The sequence below is a fragment of the Myotis myotis genome, unplaced genomic scaffold (assembly GCF_014108235.1).
Source record: "Myotis myotis isolate mMyoMyo1 unplaced genomic scaffold, mMyoMyo1.p scaffold_m19_p_16, whole genome shotgun sequence".
In the NCBI taxonomy this organism is placed as follows: domain Eukaryota; kingdom Metazoa; phylum Chordata; class Mammalia; order Chiroptera; family Vespertilionidae; genus Myotis; species Myotis myotis.
The window spans coordinates 34,140,669-34,158,082 of NW_023416320.1; the positions used below are offsets into that span (position 1 = coordinate 34,140,669).

The 17,414-nt window shown below is 39.7% G+C and overlaps 1 protein-coding gene across 11 annotated transcripts in view; it reads right to left on the reverse strand.

Annotated features, from left to right (window-relative positions):
• Positions 1–17,414, reverse strand: part of PDE7A (phosphodiesterase 7A) — a 108,463-nt gene that overhangs the window by 23,770 nt on the left and 67,279 nt on the right. For 8 of the 11 annotated variants that reach the window (XR_004972497.1, XR_004972499.1, XR_004972498.1 and 5 more), the window contains 6 exons: positions 15,908–16,059; positions 14,024–14,087; positions 6,419–6,514; positions 3,885–3,985; positions 721–852; positions 425–516 (listed from right to left, as the gene is read on the reverse strand). Coding sequence is in view for 8 of the 11 variants with exons in the window: in XM_036338380.1 (XP_036194273.1) it covers positions 425–516; positions 721–852; positions 3,885–3,985; positions 6,419–6,514; positions 14,024–14,087; positions 15,908–16,059 (637 nt within the window). In the remaining 3 variants the exon portion in view is untranslated. The remainder of the gene's footprint in view (positions 1–424; positions 517–720; positions 853–3,884; positions 3,986–6,418; positions 6,515–14,023; positions 14,088–15,907; positions 16,060–17,414) is intronic. The other 3 variants (XM_036338386.1, XM_036338388.1, XM_036338382.1) reach the window with 2 other exon arrangements.

A 17,414-nucleotide genomic window follows, 5' to 3' on the forward strand; every position in this document is an offset into this window, starting at 1 on the left:
AAATCTATTTATTATACAGAATGTTTACTTTCTATTTATTTCTAGAACTTAAGGTTTTGTTTAAATTAGCACAAAATGGAAATATGTTATACTATTTATATAAATAAGCAGTAAACTGTGATTGAGCCATTGTGCGTTTGGAGTGAGTTTTATATAGTACTCAAATCCATGGGATGATCTTTCATAATAATTCACTAAGAATATCCTATTAACTATACTGTAGAACAGGTTTAAATTACTAAAATTTTTATATAAATTTTTAAAATAAAATAATTTACCCGTTAAATTTAACAACCCCTCCCCCAAAACCTGAAAATTATGGAACACTTGAACATAATAATGTAATTTTAAACCTTATAAAATTGTTTTGCCAGGTTAATTTTCATTGTTTACAGCAAATTAAATCTGTCTGAATCCAGCCTACCTGCTCTCTAACGGCATATGTGAGAATAAACCGGATTCTCTCAATAACCCCACGGCAGATCTCCAGTGGTGGTTTTCCAGGACTGAGGTATTCTACAGAAGAAAAAAAAAAAAAAAAAAAAGCATATCTGAGTTATTTAATGGTAATAAATCTCTTTCTGAACATAAAGAATTATTTGGGAGTAATATTAATCTGGTTAAAATCCTAACATTTGTTAACCACTTTCACTTCTTGAAAACATGAAACATTTTCAGGAATGCAAGAATATTAAATGTTGATGATAAAATGGCACTAACCTTGTATAAAGTTGCCAAGTAATGGTTAGTTTTAATAAGGAAAGGTTGATTAACACCTGGATGATCCAGATCATGCGTGGCAGCTGCAATTAAGCTCAGCAAGACATCCCAAGGAGTTACGGAGTTGGCAAGCTGAAGTTGACAAAAGAAGACTAATTACAGTCATATTTGAAATCAACTCTGTCCCACTGCAACAGGTTTCAATTAGCCCCAAAATGGCAGTGTTGCCAGTGCCCTCCCGTCCTGGTTTTCAGACTTCGCTAAAGCCGCCAGGGCCTGCTGGGCTGGCCTCCGCAGACACCGAGAGGGCAGATCGGACAGCTCGTTCTTCCACAGCCTCATTTTAAACAAGCTTAATCACAATGGCAAAGTACAAGCCATCTCAAAAAAGATGGCTTTTTCAAATATTTGAAAAAAAAAGAATAGTTCTGAAGCAATAAACACAGGTTTGTATGTTTTTATTACCACAGCCATTACAGCAAACAGAAAAGACCTATGAGGTTAAATATTTTTTATTATAAGAACACTTAACATGAGATCTACCCTCTTAACAGATTTTTATCAACCAACTAGAGGCCCCATGCACCAAATTCATGCAAGAGTAGGCCTTCCTCCCCCGGCTGCCGGCTCCGGCTTCCCTCTGGTACCCGGGACCCGGGCTTCTCTCGCAGTCCCGGCTTCATCTGGAAGGTTGTCCGGAAGGATGTCTGGTCTAATTAGCATATTATGCTTTTATTATTATAGAAGACTGTGGGGAAGCACAAAACTTGGTCGGAATGTCTGTAAGGAGGATTCTCCGAAAGGTCTCTGAGGGGAGCCGGACTTTTCTAAACAAGTCCCATCCCTGGGGTGTTTTGCTAGAATCTCTGTTTAGTCTTTTACACCCGACCGTGTAGAAGCATATACTTTCTCAAGGACACTTACCCTGCTGATTGTAGCTAGAGGTTAATTTTAGATCAAGCTGTTACGACAATAAAAGGCAAAGGAGGCAGGCGAACAGGGCTACTTGGCGGCGATAGCCAAGCAGTACCTTAGCCCCCTCTTTCACAGAAACGTGTATTAGAGTAATTATTCATCCGTCGTTCAGGGTCTGCCGGTCCGCCCCGGCGAAGTGGTGCCCCGTGTGAGGCTGACCAGCAATTGTTTACTGGATCCCAATTAAGAATCTAAAAATGAGGTTATTTCTGAGGCCCCACTGTCTACAGAGGCTACTGGGTCATCAGAGAGCAGAGTCCTCGTCCAGTCTGAACTCAAGCCTCTCCCAGTGGATGGCACACTCAGAACAGCGAACACAATGTGCACACATCAGAAAAGGCAATCTTGCAAGGTAACAATTACACTGCTGCTCCGAATCATCATTATTAATCTTACTCGATACAATAAAATAATCACAGAAAAAAGTTCGTTACCTGACTGAAAATTTCAGTGATAAAAAACAGCCATCTTGCTACATGTATCGTCTGCTTTTCATGAATCCCTTCTCAATACTGGGCCACTGCTCCTCATCTCAGGCCCAACTCCCCTGACCACCCCATGCCCCCTCTTCGCTGCCTGCAGCCTCTCCCTGGCCAGGGCTGACTTGTGTTCCTACAGCACTTCACACGTCCGGCCGTGGTAACACTCAGCACGGCGTGCTTTTCCTGAGGGAGCGTTAGGTCAATGCTCTCTAACCTTGCATGACCCTGCGCCCTGGCAGTAAAACAATGTGATCATACACCACCAACGTTGGTACACTTACTTACAGATCATGATACTGAACTAACATACATTACACATGATAAAGATGAAAATGGAAAAATTTTAATTTAGATAAATTTTGACTCCAATTTTAATATTCTCTTTCTATGCCAGAATGAATCTTTTTCCATCCCTTGTGTCAAGTTCATTTCAGTCTGAAAAAGAGAACTAAAACTCAACATCTAAGGGCTTGAATCCCCTGGAAAACTGAAAGCTGTCAGAAGGCCAAGAATATTTATTATTTATTTTTGTATTGCTTATAACTGGTATGTGGAGAAGTTCAAAGAATGGGGAGAAGTTGTTGAAGAAAATTATTTCCTCTTCAGGATTTGTGACAGCATTTAAAAAATAGACTTTTAAAGCCTGGCTCACTCATCAAGAGGAACGAAGGCACACTCTTGGAGCACCCTGCGCACAGAGCAAGCTCCCCTCCCAACCCAGAGCATGTGGGCAAGGCTGTGGATATCTTGTCAACAAATAATTAAGCAACATGCAAATGTTATATTCTTACGGTAACTACGACAGAGGGAAGTGGCAGAAGAATAGATATGTACTATCCTGGAGAATCCAGCGATCCAGAATTAAACTAAAAACAAATTCATGTATGATTACACATGACATCAAACAATCTCAGGTAGATTAAAGAGTGAATCATTAATATGAGAAACATGAAAAGAAAACAATCTTTAAAAGTTCTGTTTGATTTCTCTCCTATATGTCAGACTCTTACCACCTGTCTCTCAGGCACCCATTTGGATATCGCACAAATATGTGCCTTCGTTCCTCTTCATTAGTGAGCCATGCTTTAAAAATCTGTATTTTTTAAATCTGTCTCCAGATTCAAACCGGAAGTCCCATCTCTACCCTCCCCGCCCCAAACACGCTCCTTCTCCTGCCTTCTTCTCAGGAGCCTCCAGCTCTACCGCCTGCCTCGCCTGCCCACGCAGCCTCCATCGCTCCCCTCCACGGCTCCTCTCCCTGCGCAGCTTCCTGACGCACTGGACCCCAGACCCCAGTCCTTCTAATTCTAAGCGGCCCTCCCAGCCCCACCCGCCCCACCCAGGACTGTGTGCCCGCCCCCTCGAGGAGCCCTGAAGCAGCGCCAGGCGTTCATGTTCACACAGCAGCCAGCTCCCTACTCCTCAGGGGCAGGCGTCAATGCGGGTGGGTGTCAGACAGCCCCAGGGATCTGGCCCTCGCTGGGCCTCCTGCAGCTGCTCCCTCAGCGCACTCCCCCCCCCCCCCCCCCAATTCTCCAGTAGCTGCGCCTACAGATACAGCCTGTTTTGGAAACTTGATCCCGCTAGATCTCAGTCCTGTGAAGGAAACTTCTGATTCTGAGTCAAGTCACTAACTTAGGGAAAAGTATTTGAAATAAAGCAGAGACGCTCTGAGGATTGTCACCTGCTGTCATGTCAGCATCTCACCTTGGGTTCTCGTAGGTAACAGTGCATGGCCTGAGTGACGTCCGCAGCGTGGACGGCGTTGTGGTACGGGTTCTGACTGTGGTAATCTTCTTGAATCATAACTGCAACGAAGGAAAGCCCCCCCCCCTTAATGGTAAATGGCGGCATGGACAAGTAAACTGTGATAATCACAGTTCCCACCGACACTGTCCATGTGGCTATCAGTTAACTATTCAGGTTCAGAGAGATGATAACCACCCACACTCACATGGACACCTAAAGAATCAATACCATTTTGACTCATAACTTGTTTGAAACTTTTTTAAAATGTATGTTTTTATTGATTTTTAGAGAGAGAAAGGGAGAGGGAGATAGAAACATCAATGATAAAAGACAATCATCCATCAACTGGCTGCCTCCTGCATGCCGCCTACTGGGAATCGAGCCCTGACCTGGGATCAAACTGGTGACCTCTTGGTTCATGGGCTGATGCTCAACCACTGAGCCACACTGGCCAGGCTTCTTTGAAACTTAAATGAGGAATTATTCATGTCAAAATTATAAAATACTTTCTCTTTTAAAATGTGAATGAGAGACCAAAAGAATCTCAGTTTAGTAAAAAAGTACCATTCAACAAGTATTTATTGTGCCAGATACTGTTCTAAGTGGTACTAGAAATTCATCAGTGAACAAAAATCTTTATGACACTGAAACAGTGCAAATACTGGGTCTATGAAAGTGACCCTGTGGGCACTTCATCACGCGGTGGGTTTTGGACCTGGAATTTGTTTTTCAGTTTGTAGGGATGGACCTGATGCTAATCTTCTTTCTCCCTCTGTGTCTGTTATGCTATCACAAAAAGGTGGGCCAGAATCAGCGGGAGAGCTACCCGTGGTGCCAGCGAACCTGAATGGGGATGGAGGGTGGGGGGCCAACAGCAAGACATGCTAAAACCTAGAGGTCTCTGAGGAACATGCCAGCCCCAAGGTGGTGATTGCAATCCATCCGTGAGCGGGAAAAAGACTTGGGATTCTGTATTTACTTTAAACCCATCATTTAAAATAGCCTTTTAAGTACTTTTGTACCATCTATTTTTGTATGTGTTTTATAATTTATATAATATACTAGTACAGTATCACAGGCATACGATTTATAAATAAATGTGCATTAAAAGTTTCTCAAGCCCTGGCTGGTTCAGCCTGCAGACTGAAGGGTCCCAGGTTCGATTCCGATCAAGGGCACATTGCCCATGTTTCCAGCTCAATCCCCAGTAGAGGGCGTGCAGGAGGCAGCTGATCAGTGATTCTCTCTCATCATTGATTATTTCTTTCTCTCCCCCTCTCCCTTCTTCTCTGAAATCAGTAAAAATGTATTTTTAAACAGTTGCTAGGTAATAAATTTATCTTAGTTTAGAACTTAAGAGGAAAGAAAACATTGTCTTCTTCCTTTAAAAAAAAAAGAAAGACTCCGCATGCTATGCTACCAATTTTTTCCTAACATGTTTCTTTATTCGGTGAAAAGCTTCAACTTTCCCCTAAGCAGAGCAGTCTTAGGTAAATGCCACCCTGCACGTTTAAACATATTCCAAATAATCTTTCAAGTTTACTGTCAAATTAAGAGACCTAAGTGCAATGTACCCCATCTTTAAAGTTTTACCCTTCAAACACTTAGAAAAGGGCAGAGACGTAGCATCTTTGTCAGGAAATCGTGGCTGACGTAGACCTGACTGCAGAGTCATCCCAATTCCTCCCCAGGCCCCAACCCTGGGCTCCGAGGCTCCGTAGCTCTCACCCCAGGTGCAGTCCATTTCCACCTGCCCCGCCCGGCTGCTGGCACAGGTGGGAAGTGAAGGGGGCCAGGGTCACCAGCTCTCTCTGGAAACTGAACACCACTTTGAACAAGCTCAGCTTATCCTATCCTATATAATAAAACCCTAAGATGTAAATCGACTGAATGGCAGGACGACCAGTTGCTATGACACACACTGACCCAGGAGCAGACACTCAACACAGGAGCTGCCCCCTGGTGGTCAGTGCACTCCCACAGGGGAAGCGCCGTTCAGCCAGGAGCCAGGAGCCAGGCTCACGGCTGGCAAGCACAGAGGCGGTGGTGGGAGCCTCTCCTGCCTCTGCGGAGAGTGGGCCTAAGACGGCAGTCAGACCTCCCCAGAGGGGCCCTGCACTGTGAGAGGGAGCAGGCCAGGCTGAGGGACTCCCCCAACCTAGTTTTAAAATAAAGATTACTTTCTTTTTTGTTCTTAATGTGAATCTATTATGGTGCCAAAGTCCTCTGCATTCTTTTAACTTAATAGGAGACCACTCAGAGCTGCGCCAGGTCAGCCCCAGTTCTTTGGCTGCTAGCTGCAGACGCACAGAGAGCAGCAGGACCGGAAGCAGCATGCACAGCCCACAGACCCAGGAGCTCAATAATGCATGTTGTTTTAAGCCACTAAATATGGAGTGGTTTGTTTTAGATCAATAGTTAATTAATACCAAATTTTTAAAAGTTCTTGTAAACATCTTATTACTACTGCTAAATGAATTAGAATTACTTACCTAAAAATCTACGAAGTTTCACCATATCTAAATGGAAGTACTCAATTAATCCATGAAGACTAAATAAATGACAGGTTAAACTTACTAGACTATTTCCTAAAAAAAAAAGAAAAGACAGAGAAAGGAGATATTAGTAGCTAACATAATTGCATATAGGTTTTGAATACACAACATGAAGTACTAATTCCTTTTTGTCTGTCTAAAATTTACAAATTCTTAGATCAGTTATGAACTTCAAATTTCACATCTTTTTTTCCATTCTAAGAAAAAACTTTTTTGTTGTTTCATTTTGCACAACCAGGTAAACTGGAAGATAAACTTTTAATAGACTGATTTAAAAAAAAATACACCAAAATAATCAGAATCAATAGAAACTTTGAAAATTGTCCCATGCTAAGTTTAAGTCAACTTCCCAAAGCACCTAAAAATGGCTGCACTTAACCACTTCCTACACGTCCCCTCAACCACCTGCTTTAGCTGAACAGAGATGTCCCAGAGCAAGCGATCTTGGCCGCACCTGGTTAGGTGGAGGCTGTGTTTATTCTAACAAAACGGGACAGAATTCTATACCTATTCATTCATAGACAATACGATATCTAGCAATCTTATGTTTTTCCAGTGAAATGGTTCTTTGACTTTTCAAAATGCCTATTTTCAAGCTTTCTCTACTTTCCTCAAACTACTGACATAACCACATCCTATTCACCCCCTCATCCTCAACAGCCTCATACTTCACAGAAAAAACACACAAGCCCTCAAATTTCCCTTTCTTTCAAAAGCCAATAACACCTCTACCTCTCCACAGCTTCTCAGGAACCTTCCTTGGTCCATCACATACATCTACCATCCCCCATCCCCAGTTCCACTGAATCAATACATCCCTCCCTCCTCCCCCTTCTCATATTGCTCAGTATGATGGGCACTCAGACATGCTCTAGATTCTCTTATCTTTGAAACAATGAAGAATCCCCGGCTCTCTTGGCCCTTGTAGTTGTCACCCTCTCTGCTCCCCCACAGAGAGTTTTCTGGGAGTGTTGTCACATGCAACGGGGTTATCTTCATCCTCAACTCATTCCTTTGTCACTGACAACTGGAGCCACACCACGTGTATAAATTAAATTTGGAAAAACTACCAGTTTTTATAATGTTTAGTTTTTCATTCCAAGATTCAACTCTCTCTCCATTTCTTATACCTTCCATTATATTTCTCAATCTTTTGAAGATTTTCTCTATAGGACTGATATGCTGTATTAACAATTAAATAGACTGTGTTTTAAAAGGAGTATAAGCTCATAGTTACTGCCAACATTTGGACAAGAACAATAACATAGACACTATTCTAGTATTCTCTAAAAAAATTGATGATTCTTACAAAAAATGAATAAAAGACATAACTAGCTCCACATTGAAAATTTCTAGTAATATTTATGAAGGATTATAAAGAACTACTGGGCTAAATTCATTATCTAAAACTGCCTAAACAATTGTCAACAGAAGCTCATGGCTGAGGAAAAAAGTTAATTAATTGGAATAATATTTGCATGGGCAACATTGTAAATAATGTGGCAGCCCAAAAGAGATTCTTTTTCAAAACTACCTGGCATATCATCTTCAAAGGAGGAAAAAACCATTTCAAATCTTTTATTTTTATGAAATTAAAAGTTAAAATGCATTCAAATCCTGATAATACTCTACTGGTACAAACATGAGCCTATGTGGTTTGGAAGTATTTGAGAAAAAGTGAGCTATATTTCTGCTACTGCTGTTGTAACAACCAATTTTGGGGGGGAGGTATATTCATAGATATTTTAGAATGCATGTTCAAACAAACTATCCAATTAAAACATGACCAGAGGATCTGAACATTTTTCCACCTGACATACAGATGGTCAACAGACACATGAAAAGATGCTTGACATCACTTATCATCAACTAAATGCAAATCAAAACAACAATGTCACCTCACACCAGTAAAAATGGGGATTATAAAATAGGCAAGAAGTAAGTGTTGATGAGAATGTGGAAAAAGGTGAACCCTTGGGCACTCTTTGTGGGAATGTAAATTGGTGCAGATACCATGAAAAACTGTACAGAGGTGTCCCAAAATAATTAAAAATAGAACTACCATATGATTTAGCAACTCCACTTCTGATTATTTATATGAAGAAATCCAAAATACTAAATTCCAAAAGATATAGGCACCTCAGTGTTCACTGTGGCATTATTTGCAATGGCCAATACTTAGGAAGCAACCTAGGTATCTATAGCTAGAAGAATGGATAGAGAAAATGTGACATATGTGTGTATAGAATTTTATTGAAGTAACATAAAAGAAGGAATGTTGTTTAGCCATAAAAAAAAGAAGGAAATCTTGATTTAATGTTGATAGCCATTGTGACAGGTGTGAGGTAGTATTTCACTGTGGCTTTCATTTGCATTTCTCTGATGATTAGTGACATTGAACATCTTTCCATGTCTGTTGGCCATCTGTATGTTCTCTTTGGAGAAGTGTCTATTCAGGTCCTTTGCCCATTTTTTAAAATTAGATTTTTTTGTGTGTGATTAGTTTTCAAGTACTTAATAAATTCTGGATATTAAGCCCTTTTCAGGTGTATTATTGGTGAATATGTTCTCCCATTCAGTGGATTGTCTTTTCATTTTGTTGATGATCTCCTTTGCTATGCAAAAACTTTTTAGTTTGATGTAGTCCCTTTTATTTATTTTTCTTTTGTTTTCCTTACCCAAGGAGATACAAAAAGATATTGCTAAGAGAAATGTCTGAGATTTTACTGTTTTCTTCTATGATTTTTTTTAGTTTAGAGTCTAACATTTAAGTCTTTAATCCATTTATTCTCGTGCATTGTGTAAGAAGGTGGTCTGGTTTCATTTTTTTGCACATTATCTATCCAATTTTCCCAACACTATTTATTGAACAGACCAGTGATGGCGAACCAGTGATGGTTAATTTTTCTTTGTTAAATGGCATTTAAATATATAAAATAAATATCAAAAATATAAGTCTTTGTTTTACTATGGTTGCAAATATCAAAAAATTTCTATATGTGACACGGCACCAGAGTTAAGTTAGGGTTTTTCAAAATGCTGACATGCCGAGCTCAAAAGGTTCGCCATCACTGGAATAGACTGTCTTTACCCCACTGTATGTTCTTGCTTCCTCTGTCAAATATTAATTGACCATAAGGTATGGGTTTATTTCTGGGTCTCTATTCTGTTGCATTGATTTGTATGCCAACAACAACAAGTGTTGAAGAGGATGTGGAGAAAAGGGAACGCTCCTGTACTGTTGGTGGGAATGCAGACTCTGCAGCCACTGTGGAGAGTAGTATAGAGAAAAAAAAATTAAAAATGGAACTGCCTTATGACCCAGCAATTCTACTTTCTGACAATATATCTGAAGAAACCCAAAATATGGATTCAAGAAGATATATGTACCCTTATATTCACTGCTGTGTATTAACAATAGCCAAGATTTGGAAGCAGCCTTACTACCCATCAGTAGGTGAGTAGATAAAAGAGCTGTGGTAAATTAATAAAATGAAATACTACTTGGTTGTTAAAAAAAAGGAAATCTTACCTTTTGCGAAGCATGGATGGACCTGGAAAGTATTATGCTAAGTGAAATAAGCCAGTCAAAGACAAGTACCATATGATTTCACTCATATGTGGAATCTAATGAACAAAATAAACTAACAAACAAAATAGAAATGCTCACAGAAACAGAGGACAGACAGATAGCTGTCAGAGGGGATAGGGGTTGGGTGAAAAAGGTAAAGGAATTAAGCAAAAACAAAACAAAATACCCCCAAAACAACCTCACAGACACAGAGAACATTGTGTGGTGATTACCAGAGGGCAAGGGGGGTGGAGGGAAGTAGAAGAGGATAAAGGGTGGATAAATGTGATGGAAGGAGACTTGACTTGGGGTGGTGAACACACAATAAAATATACAGATGCTATATTATAAAATTGTACACCTGAAAGCTATATAATTTTATTAACCAATGCCCCCCAATAAATTCAATCAATCAATATATATATAAAAGCCTAATATGCTAATTGTCCCTCCGACTGTTCGACCAGTTGCTATGACACACACTGACCACCGGGGACAGATGCTCCGACTGGTAGGTTAGCTTGCTGCTGGGGTCCAGCTGATTGGGACTGGGCGAGATAGGGTGGACACACCCTGGAGCCCTCCTGCAGCCCTCGGTGGGGTCACCGAGGGGTCCCTCAGTGGCGATTATGCACCGGTGGGGTCCCTTGACCTGGCTTGCGCCCTCTCACAATCCAGGACCCCTCAGGGGATGTCAGAGAGCAAGTTTTGGCCTGATCCCCGCAGGCCAGGCTGAGGGACCCCACCAGTGCACGGGGCCTCAAGTAAATAAACAAAATCTTGCCATTTGCAACAACATGGATGGACTTTGAGAGCATGCTAAGTGAAATAAGTCAGAGAAAGACAAATGCGGTATAACCCCACCTATATATGGAATCTCAAACCAAAACCAAAAGCTGAGCGCACAGACAGAACAGATTGTGCATGTCAGAGGCAGGGATGGGGGTGGACAAAATGGGGGAAAGGGTCAAAAGGTAAAAATTTCCAATTGTAAAATAAAATATAAATAAGTCTTGGCATGTAATACACAGCGTGGTAACTATAGTTAATGATTCTGTACTGCACATCTGAAAGTTGCTTAGAGAATAGATCTTAAAAGTTCTTGTCACAAGAAAAAAATTGTAACAATGGGGTGACAGATGTTAACTAGACTTACTGTGGTGATTATTTTGAGATATATATATATATATATCGCATATCATTATACTGTGCACCTAAAGCTAACATGTTATATGTCAATTATAACCTCAATATAAAAAATGTATATACAATCTGTATATTTAGGTTTTGATAGGGTTCTCCCAAAATCATTTTCCTAACCTAATGAAACAAATGACCAATTTCTAGGGTCTACTAGACTCTAGAGTAAGTTTCAGGAAAGCTGCAATCTACTGGTAAATACCCTCATCTGCAATCTGAACACACTGTAGAGAGCAACACATGTAACGTCTTGCACCAAGAACTTTCCAGGAATCTGACAAGAATCAGTCAGATCAGAGCATGCCACCCACATTGAATGGAAAAGCTGCATGTAGCATTTTTTCCCCATTTTCAGTTTATAAGACACTAATGGACTATTTAATACCAGTGGATAAGAACACAAGTCAATGAAACATTTCAAAACAAGCGATGTGTTAAACAAGAAACAAGCACAAAAGGACTTATATGAAAATGGAAACAAACAAGTTGTTGGAAAAAATTGTACTGCTAAAAAAGCTCCCCTCATAAACATATATCAAAGGACAGAACTGCCAAAGGTACAGTGGCCCTGACAGCTTTCAGAATGTGACTCAGATGGGAGCCAACAGGGTTAGGCTACCCCCAGGACACAGGCCTGGTGACCAGGGTCCTCACGCGCCAGGTAGCCTTCAGGGGTGACAGGCATATCTTGTCATCTCCTATCACCTCACACTCATTCCCGTGGAAGGAACGTCAGATGTATCTGACCAGCAATAACTGCTTTCCTCCTGCCGTGGACAGGCCGGGGCCATGTGTCCTGGTGAATCACTGAGCTTGCCTCCTCCCTGCCTTCCTTACAACAGCATTTGGAAATTACCAGAGTAAGAAATACAGCAAGCATGGGATAAAACGCAGGAAAGGAAAACTATACACTTGGAAACCATGTACATATATCATCCAGAATTCAGGTCAGGATGAGCAGTTTTGAAAGGAAAGCAGTGCTAATTAAGTAATGCAAGTAAAGGAATTTCCTCTGATTTGTTTCCCAAGTATCTCTCTTCACATATAGAATTCCTGTAACATTTGGGTAGCTATGGTTTATGGAATGAATGAATATAAATATATATATATACCACCACCTGTAAAATCACAGATGGGTAGCTAACCATGGGCGGCTTCTACTAAACCCTAACAACCAACCCTACGAAGAAACCATTCCGCCCTCTTCTCCACAACGGATTGAGGTTACACAGAGCACAGCGCTAACTGGCTACTGTGGCCCCGTGGGCTTTCACTTCTGCCGCCTGCACTTGCTCATCACCCAGCCCCGACTAGCGCTGTGAACAAATGCATTTAGAGACATTTCCATGAGTGACAAATGTCCAGTAGACTAATCATAGGCTCTCAACTGTTAGACATACAGGGCTTTATAAGGCTAAACCGTGAAGGTCTTAAGTGTGCACTGTTTTCCATATTATCCTGAGATAAGTAAGACTCGTGCTGAGTTAGAAAAGGGCATTCTCCAGCCCTAGAAGCGGACACCTGTTACCTCACTATCTGTATTTTCACACAGGCTGGAAGGGAGGGTCGCTGTGCAAAGGATGTGAGCCTTTCCTGTGTGGGCAGCCCACCGTGGGGCCAGGGAGAAGGACACCACACTTAGTCACCAAAGGGCCAAGGAGAGGTGGGAGAGAAACAGAAGAGGCAAAACAAAAGGGCAGCAGAGGGAGGCTTTGCAGATGAGGCAAACTTCACTGTTAACCATTTTGCCTATTTCCTATCATTAGTCACTAGACAAACAGTGAACACAAAGGTATTTTCACTCAGAGGAACGATGTAGCGTCCTAAAAAGCTAGACCACTGCCCCTCACAATGAAAAAAGCTGTATTTGCTTGTCCTTTTCCCATATTTGGCTTCCTTACGAAAGGAGCTTCATTCCAAAGGGAAATAAAAAAGGGGGGTGCTTTCAGAGCACATCATTTCCTTCTGAGCAGCCAGGACTGGCCTCCTCAGTGTGCTCTGCACGCTGATGTATGTATGTATGTATGTATGTATGTATGTATTAAAGACAGACATAAGGGACAAAGTCTAGTTGAACTACATGTAGCACCCATTTTTTTATGCCAAAAATTTTCCCTAAGTAAAACTGATCCCCAAAGAGAATAAGGAAACGTGAACCCTCCCCCCCAACAACAAAAAAATTGGGGGGGGGTGTGAACAGAGCAGAATCACCTGTTTTTTTTAAACCACACACACTGCAGATTCTGACACGCCCCCTAGGAAGCTGCAGCTCTTCCCAGCCGGCCAAGGAAGGGGGCGCAGCACCCGGTCTTTCCAGTGTGAAAAGCCGAGAAAGAAAAGCCGAGGGCCACAGACCTAGAGGGAAGGATGTCTCTCGGAAGGCCGGCATCTACCCACAGCTGCACTATCCAAGCTGGAACACAGGTCATAAGGCGTCATTGTAAGTGGCCACAACCCAAAAGAAACCAAAAAAGAAAGTTCAAGAACACGAGATAACATTCACTGGGGGTTATTAGTAACAGCAGCCTTAAGGAGGGATGGCCAAGTGATGGTGGCTGGTTTTTTTATTACTGCTAAGAGTAATAATCAACAACTCAATGTACGAGACTGGCTCTAGGCTTATCAATCAGTCATACAGAAGAGACAACATGACGCCCCCCCTGCCAGCAGAGGCTCCTAAGTCAGAGGAAGCAACGACCCGCCAGAGGCTGTACCAGCAACGCAGCAGCCAGAGAACACAGTGATTCAAGTAAGTCAAATTCTTCACTTACCATTTGTTAGTCTATCAAATAGAAAGATATCAAAATTCCAATTTCCAACTTTTCCCAGCATACACTGAAATGAAAACCAAACATTCCTACTGTAATTTAATTTCAATAACACTATCTTTAGTAGATGGTTCATAGAAAAGTTAATGAAAATGGAAAGTGATTGATTTACTCTAAGAAATGCTATATATCATTATCCTTTTAATCATTACCTTTCCAACTGGTTCCAAAAAATGTATAAAAAGATAAACTCAATTTGAAAAACCAAATATTATTGTTTTCCAATGAATAAATGTATAAGTAATGTTAGTGTTTTTTAAAACTTACTCTATTCTGCCACAAACTTTTAAGAATTCTACCATAATTTACATCAAAGAAGTATGGTTCTTACGTTGCATGGTCTAGAAACTAGATTTTAAAAGTTTAGTAAAACTAAATTATAATAACTGAGTACTTACTATACCAGGTACTGTTAAAGTACTTCATACTCTTACTATTCACACCAACACTATCGAGTAGGCACTGTTTTCAATCCTCATTTATAGATGGGGAAACAAGCAAAAAGTAACTAACTTGCTCTGCTAAAAATAATAGAGCTGGGGTCTTAAATCAGGTGGCCTGATTCTGGAACCTGGGCACCTGACATCTATACTATGTTAAGCTTAAATTGTTACTCATTTTTTTAGAAAACACTCCCAATTATGGGTATTTATTTATATTCTTTAAATATCCTTATAAAACAATAGCATTTACTACATTAGTTTTCAGATTGATGTGTATTTCAGCCAAACAAATAAATACCACAATGACTTTAAAAACCAAGTAGATTCTATTTTTACACGATATATTTGTAACATGAAAGTTCTGCAAACTTTATTTTTAAGAAAAAAAATATGATTTTGTTTCCAAAAGTTCATTGTTGTATACATTTATAAATAGATTAACATAAGCAATACTAAGACACCACTAGTAGAGATTATAATAGTACCAACAACCAATCATACACAAATCAACATTCTCATTCCAAAAAGACGACCTTGCAAACTTTTTAAAGTTTAAAGAAAGCATGAACACTTTCCACTGATTTCTTTTATCAAAGAGAGAAGCAAGTTTTTTCACTTTAATGTTATCATAAAGGTACTCCAGCCCTATCTACACAAACTTACAAAATCCTGTGTGTGTGTGTGTATGTATGTATGTGTGCGTGTGTGTGCGTGTGTGTGTGTATATATATATATAGTGTGTGTGTGTGTATATATATATAATTCTAAAAATATAGAAGCATAAGATTAAAAATCCTCATTTGCTAAAAAAAAAAGTTCATCTAACTTCCACCTTCATTAAGACATTTCTTTTAAAACATGTAAAGAAAATAATGCTCAAAATCACTGAGTTTAATTAAGAAACATCTAAGTCCTCAAAATAATCCACTGATTCAAGAGACTATGTATGAAAATCATTTGACTGAAAGTCACGAGACTAACTTTCTGTGCTGATTTACCTCTAATCAGAGCTCAAATAAGTCCCTTTTGCTCCTTAGGCCATAGTTCACTTATCTATTGAATATAGAAATTAGGTCAGATAATGCATAATATTCTTCCCAGCGATAAGAATATTGTGATCTTATAGTTTAATGTTCTACTGCTCTACTTGTTAATGTTATAATAAATAAAAAGCATTTTCATTTATTTAGTTCAGAAATTTCCCTTGCTCTGTAATACCTAATCATAAAATGAACGAACAACTGCTCTAAAGGAAAAACCTGAAAAATGGACTCAACTGATTTTCACGTACAAAAAAAGGCTCTATAAATCAGTATCAGATGAGAAAAGAAGGCTTCATTAAACTTATCAAAAGGGTAATGTTTCTTGAAAAAGCTATACACACCTTGGCTTGTCCATTATAATCATCATCTAAAATGTTCAGAGAGTTTGAAACAGTTGCACCACGAAAAAAACGTGATGATCTAAGATACCGCTGGAAACTTAGTAACCTTCTGATATTCCTTGCAGACACTGAAACTTCAATTTCAGATTGAGCTGAAATAAAAGAAGTAAAAGGTGAGTACAGCAAGTCAAAACTGTGCATGTACTATCTTGTAATACCTCTTTTCGAGCTATATACAAATAAAGATTTAAAATGTTAGCCATTATACCACACTTCTAGGAGAAAAGAGGTACTTTACTTGTATTCCTATTAAAGAACTAAAAATGAAGGGGTAAATGGCCAATTTTGACAGCATTTAGAAAGTTAATAATGAGGAGTGAGGCTCCATTAATAATCAGCTTTTTTTAAACTTCCAAGAATTATCATTTCTCACTCTATTGCCTCAATATACTAAATACACATGGAACAGAAACACAAAACCTAGTTTGAAACTATGCTTCATACTAAGAAGCCGGGTCCCAAGTTATATCAGAGACTTTAACAATTAAAACATCTCAAATCCCAAGGAGGTATCATTTTAAATATTTCCTCGAGGTAATTTTATTCAGAGGAAAAGGAAATGGAATGGAGAATAAAGCAGTTTACGTCCTGTGAGAGAGAGTTCTAAAACATAGGGATAAAAATTCTGTATGATGAAAACCCAAAAGAGACGTGGTTCCACGCTGGAGACTGATATGTTCTCTGTTAGTGAGTCTAGCAGCCATTTTAGAATAAACCAAACTTTGAGTAATAGATTGAACAACAGACTTGTGTTAAAAGCTCTATTTTTTTTTACATTAAAAAAAAACTTTACTGAAGAGAGAGAGAGAGAGAGAGAGAGAGAGAGAGAGAGAGAGAGAGAGAGAAAGAGAGAGAGAGAGAAGAGATAGATTTGTTGTCCCACTTATTTATGCATTCACTGGTTGATTCTTGTATGTGCCCTGACCAGTGATCAAATTCACAACCTTGGCTTATCGGGACAACACTCGAACCAAATGAGCTACCCAGCCAGGGCCTAAAAGCTATCTTGTAGGGGATATATGTTATTTTTAAATTCTAAATTGAGTGAAATGTTCACAATATAAAACACATGAAAATGAAGAGTAAGGATAAGCAAATCATAATCTCTCATCTTAACTTCCATGAACTTAGAATCACCAGGTGGAAAGGCAGGTAATCAAATATATCCTCTTCTTGTGGGTCCAGTCACTAACTCCTCTATTACCCTGCATTTTCTTTTCAACAAAATATGGCGATAATATCGAACTCAAAGGGTGCTGGATTAAATGAGATAACGTGTACACAAGTCACCTACAGGAAGTACTAAATAAATAGTGGCAATGTAGATGATGATAAAATCGATGCTGATGTCACTACTTACAGTTATGCTTCTAGGTATTATCCTAAGCTCCAAATCTGTTCATGTTGCTCTAAATAAAAGTATTCACTGGCTCCCAATTATCTTAAA